This window comes from Pinus tabuliformis, chromosome J (genome assembly GCF_031772625.1).
Source record: "Pinus tabuliformis cultivar Carrire ecotype Pingquan chromosome J, CPIR1, whole genome shotgun sequence".
Classification (NCBI taxonomy): domain Eukaryota; kingdom Viridiplantae; phylum Streptophyta; class Pinopsida; order Pinales; family Pinaceae; genus Pinus; species Pinus tabuliformis.
Genome location: NC_142295.1, coordinates 1,008,747,141 through 1,008,752,466, shown reverse-complemented (window position 1 = coordinate 1,008,752,466; position 5,326 = coordinate 1,008,747,141). Strand labels below are relative to the sequence as shown.

General features: G+C 40.5%; 1 protein-coding gene across 1 annotated transcript; it reads right to left on the bottom strand.

Moving 5' to 3' along the window:
- Window positions 1-1,115: 1,115 nt before the first annotated feature.
- Window positions 1,116-3,520, bottom strand: LOC149230263 (uncharacterized). Its single transcript, XM_089381253.1, has 4 exons — window positions 3,263-3,520; window positions 2,076-3,205; window positions 1,776-1,890; window positions 1,116-1,691 (listed from the first exon to the last, which is right to left on the bottom strand). The coding sequence occupies exons 1-4, from the start codon at window positions 3,518-3,520 to the stop codon at window positions 1,116-1,118; spliced, it is 2,079 nt and encodes a 692-aa protein (XP_089237379.1).
- Window positions 3,521-5,326: the final 1,806 nt, after the last annotated feature.

The window sequence follows — 5,326 nt, the reverse complement described above, 5'->3', positions numbered from 1 at the left end:
GATTGCTGAGCTAATTTAATGCTTCGGCCCAATCCTTCTGCCATAATAACAAAAAGGAAGGGGGAGAGAGGGTCTCCCTGCCTAATTCCCTGGGAAGGATGAAAAGGAGAGGAGGGAATACCATTGATCAGGACCGAAAAGAAGGAGGAGGATAGGAGACTCATAACCCACCTTACCCAAGGAGGAGAAAAACCAAAAGAAATTAGAGTTTTTTTAATGTACAGCCAGCTTAAGCTATCAAAAGCCTTTGAAAGATCTATTTTAAGGAGCATACCTGGCTTCTTGGATTGCTTCAGGGAATGGATTATTTCATGAGTAAGGATGATACCATCCGTAATCTTCCGACCTTCAACGTATCCAGATTGCTCAGGCGAAATAATGAGAGGAAGCAGCAGTTTGAGTCTGGAAGCGATGACTTTGGAGATAATCTTGTAGATTATATTGCACAGAGCAATAGGCCTGAATTTGTCGGGAGTACTGGGCTGAGCTTCCTTGGGAACAAGGGCAATGAATGTGGCATTCAATCCAGGAAACATCCATCTCAAGGTTCTTGATTCCTCAACCACCTGCCAAACTTCCATTTTGATCAATTCCCAAAAATTGTGGAAAAAGTTGGAGGTAAATCCATCTGGGCCAGGTGCCTTTCCCGCTTTCAGCTGAAAAACTGTTGTTTCAACCTCCTGTAAGTCTACAGGCCTGAGAAGAAGTTGATTGTGCTCCTCTGAGATAATTTTAGGAATATTTCTTGTAATTTTTTCTATGGCTATCGATCTGTCTATATGTGGCTCATGATGCGCCTGCTTGAAATAGTTTAGAAGTTCGCTTTCAATTTCTTCATGTGTTTCCACCTTAGCCCCCTGCTCATTTTGAATGTGAGTTATGTTGTTATTCATTCTGCATTGGATGGTGGTACTATGAAAAAATTTTGTGTTTTTTTCGCCATCCTTAAGCCATCTTATTCTTGATTTTTTCCTCCATAGCGTTTCTTCCTGTTTGGCCCTCTCTAAGATTTGCGCCTCAAGAATTTTTTCCTGTTCTGACAGGTCATCGGATCGGCCTTCAATGATAATCCTCTGCTACAGACGTTTCATGTCTTGATCGAGGGTGCTCTGAGCCTAGAAAATATTACCAAAAGAAGTATGATTCCATTGTTTGATCTTGCCTTTGAGATGCTTGAGCTTCTGCTGAAATTGAGACATCTTTGAACCATTAGGAGGGGAGAAATTGGTCCATTCTGAGTTGATTAAGTTGTTGAACTCTGGGTGGGATAGCCAGAAAGCCTCAAAACGAAATGGTCTTCGGGTCGTGTTACCAGGACGAGTCCATTGAAGGGAGATTGGCCAGTGATCAGATCCTGAGAATGGCAAGATGGAAGCAGCAAAGTCTCCTCCAATATGAATAGCGTTGTCTGAAAGTAAGAATCTATCCAGACGGGAGGTGATCTGATGCACCCCTGCTCTCTTGTTGCTCCATGTAAAAAGTCCATTATTGAAAGGCAGGTCAATAAGCCAGTTGTTCTGAATAAAATCTTTTAGGGGTTTCCCTTCCTGACTTCCTCTGTTTCTGCCTCCCCTTTTTTCTTCCAGCCTGGTGATCAAGTTGAAGTCGCCCCCTGAAATCCACAGTGGATGTTGTCTATCAGCGTTGATTGCTGAGAGAGTGTTCAGGATTTCTGCTTTATGCAGAGCCTCCTAGGGAAAATACACATTGGTTAAATGCCCGTGTATATTGGTCCCGATTATGTGAAAAGTTGCTTGGATGAAATTCTTATTTGCATGGATGTTGTTGAGCAGAATAGAACGAGCATCCCATAAGACTGCAAGGCCTCCAGATGCCCCATCGGCATCCACTGCAGCTGTGAGACTTCCTGGCCATACTTTTGCTGCAATCCTTTCCAGAGCACTTGAATTGCATTTGGTTTCTTGCAAGAAGAGGATTTGTGGTTTTTCTTGCATTATCATGTTTTTGAGTAACCTGCCTTTCCCTGGGCCATTGAGCCCTCTGATATTCCATGAGATTAACTTCATTGGGAAATATTTTGGAGGGAGTTATAGTACTTTGTTAGCTTGGAGTACCTGCCTGACTCCACTAACATTTCTCCTATTCTGATTGTTCGTTGGAGATCCGTTTTCCTTCCACGTTTCTTGATATCTTTGGTAATGAATCTTCCATCCCAGGGGCTGCCAGTCTGAATACCTAAAAAAAATTTCCTTTGTGCCCATGATAGGATCTCCTCCAGATTCTCTAGTTGTCGATCTAGAATTTTGTCAAAATTTTTTGTTTGACATGCCTGCTCTAGGCCCTGAATGTCTAGTTCCCCAATATCTATGATTTCTGGTTCCTCCTCCATGTGCTGAGATTCATTTAATTCTTCATCTGTTTCTGCTTCTAGTCTGGGATCAGATTGTAAGTTGTCTACCTCCATTCCTTGAGTGTTCCAGGCTGGGGCCTTGAGCTTAGCTGAGGAGAAGGTATCTCTGGGCAGAGGATCTTCTTGGAGCGATCTAGAACCTATATGCTTCGATTGTGTGTCCTTCGTTGCCTCCTTCTCAGGGGGAGTGGGAGTTTCAGAGCTAGGATCAGTTTGATGAGCTAATGCTTCAAAGTTGTTGCTTGTTGAAGGCTTGGAGGAGCTGGCTTGAGGCATTTTGGGATTTGAAGCTGATTTCTTGTGGTTTTTCCTGCGACTGGCCACTTTGGTAAAGCCGTCAGCCTCAGGCTTATCTGGGGCAGAAGGGGATGAAGGTTTTTGAGTGAGAGGACAGTCCCTGAATAGGTGGCCCAGGGCATGACATCTTCTACACCTAAATGGCACATGTTCATAGTCAATCAGCTGAACCCACTCAACATCGTCATGGATTAAACTTACCGCATCCGGAAGGGCCTTGTTGAGGTGCATGTAGACGCAAATGCGTGCGTAGGAGGTATATCTTCGGATTTTTGTTTCCTCTGCAGCTTTTATAAATTCGCCCAGAACATTACCAATTTCTTGTAGAGAGGCTTCCTCCCAATACTCCACAGGAAGCGAGTACAGTCGAATCCAGACTGGAGCCCAACTGAGATCCTCCTTATCAGGGTTGAAGCGCTCTACCCATCCTCTGAGATACAGTCCGACAGCATTGAAGAAGTAAGGCCCTCCATCCAGAACCCTGTTCTGGTCCTCTAAGTAGTTGAAAATGGCTGTGAAGAACCCTTTAGGTCCCAGCTACAGGGTGATATGTCCTTTTGGTTTCCATTTCGCTGCTATCCATCCCCGTAGCACCTTCTCAGTCGGCCATAGTCCGATAAACTTTCCTATCAGAGCATGGTCCTTCATATACTGTATCTGAGCATTGATTCTGTGACTTGGAAATTCTACTTTCGGGTGTTCAGCGGCCACTGGCTTGCATGTTGTTGAGCTGATCTTGGGCAGTTCTTTGTTATCCTTTTTTGCCTGTTGTGAGTTCAGATCCATACTGTCCTCACTCTGATACTCTGGTTTATCGCCTTCCTTATTGCTTTGCCGCTTTTCATCGTCCATTGGGGGAGGCGCTGAGCCCTCCCCCTGGGGGGGTTCATGAAGTTCGAACCTATCTTGCTGAGAATGCAAGGTCGTGATACCATCAACGTTTGTAGGTCTGCAGCTTTCTGGAGAGATATGTCATTGCAGAGATCGCAGAAACCCTAGAGTGCAGACCCTCCACTCATCCTCATCCATTCTTGCTTATCACAATATTGCATAGCACATAAGTAATCATTTCTTGCCCTGGATTGGGATAACAAGAAACTTATATGCATAGTGTCCATTTTTCAACCACGGTTAATGGGTTTCCGATCCCTGTAAAAAAACAAATTCAATAAAATGAATTTAATATATTTATACATGTATTGTTAGGTTATGCAAAAGATTATTGTTTAGAGAAATCTGTCAGAAGGCTAGGTAGCAAGAAAGGTTGTTTCTACTTGGTTGGATGGTTGGAGAATTGCAAGAAGAATACAACTAGAGATCTCTAATTAGAAACCCAATAACATTAAAATTAAAACACCAAAAAAGATGTCAAAGTAATGCCAACACTATAATTACTCATTAATGTTTTCCTTCACCATTCAAACAAGTAATCAAATTAATTCATCGAGGAAAGTAAATGTAATTGCACAATGTAAGCCAATCATGGTGACCAGGCCACCATTTCAACTCAAGTGAAAATATCCATTTTTGAAAAGTGTTTTTTAAATATTTGTCCATTTTATTATTTGGCTAATTTTATTTCAATTATTTCTAGTAGAGGATTTGTACATTCTTTTATTCAATATAAGTATGTAATGTGGAATCATATATTTAATTTTTTAGTATATATGATATTTATATTATATTGTTGCTACAGATAATGTTTTCTAATTTAGAGATTTCTTAATTGTGCTAGGATTTAATGTGGTAGTTGAATCTTCTGCCATAGGTATGAAGATGCAATAATAATCTGGTGATTTCATTTCTTAGGAGGACGTAGATAGGACTCGATTCTTCTTATCACATCATGGAAATTATTTTGTTCAATGTTTTAACCTGGGCATCAGAAACTGAGAGACAATTTGTTTAGCCTTGGTAGGGTGGTTTCTCAAGCATCAAGTCTGTCCATTCGGTTTTTTTCATTCTTATTTGAATCTTTTCAATTAATTAATATGTTAATTTTTTATTAAATGAACACAAAATTTTAGTAGTTTCAGAAAGAAAAATGAACCTGCAATTAGAATTTTCTAAGTTAATATTGGGAAGGATTTTCTAGTAAAATTGAGAGAGTATTTTATGGTTTATTTTGTATTTTTCAACTAAATAGCTCATGCTTGGAGCATCCCTCAGGCATGCTAAAGAAAGTGTAACTAGGTTTGGTCTTCATAATTACATGATCTTTGTAAACGCTGTAATAAAAGGGAATAAATTATTTTACTATGCCTTGCTACATGGGTTTCATGAGAAAGAAGTGTCACTAGGTGAAAGACTTCTTCTTGATATCTTTAAGATTTATTTATATGTCAAAGAGTCATGTCGCATGTATAGAAACTCCTCATGAGTTTATGTAAATTAAAAAAGTCCACAAAGTTGTGTAGAAGCCCACCAAAGACCAAGCAAAATCTTCCAAGAAGTCCGTAAGCGAAAAGGAGAAGGAATTCTTCATATTGACTCCAATATGAATTAAAATGCATAACTAAAGATCATGTGAACTCAAGGGAAGAGACACATCCGTTCACACTCAAGTTGGCTCCAATAGGAGCACACACTACTATAAATACCCATGAGGGGTCAACGCAAATGACATAAGAGAACTCACAATTTGTCTCTGAATTTTTG

What these genes read in the sequence shown, in the direction of transcription:
- LOC149230263 (XM_089381253.1), bottom strand. Translation starts at nt 3,520, where the DNA reads ATGGACGATGAAAAGCGGCAAAGCAATAAGGAAGGCGATAAACCAGAG. An exon ending in GACTATGGCCGACTGAGAAG is followed by an intron (nt 3,206 to 3,262) that starts GTGCTACGGGGA and finishes ATCACCCTGTAG; the next exon opens with CTGGGACCTAAAGGGTTCTT. An exon ending in ATGTTAGTGGAGTCAGGCAG is followed by an intron (nt 1,891 to 2,075) that starts GTACTCCAAGCT and finishes TGCTCTGGAAAG; the next exon opens with GATTGCAGCAAAAGTATGGC.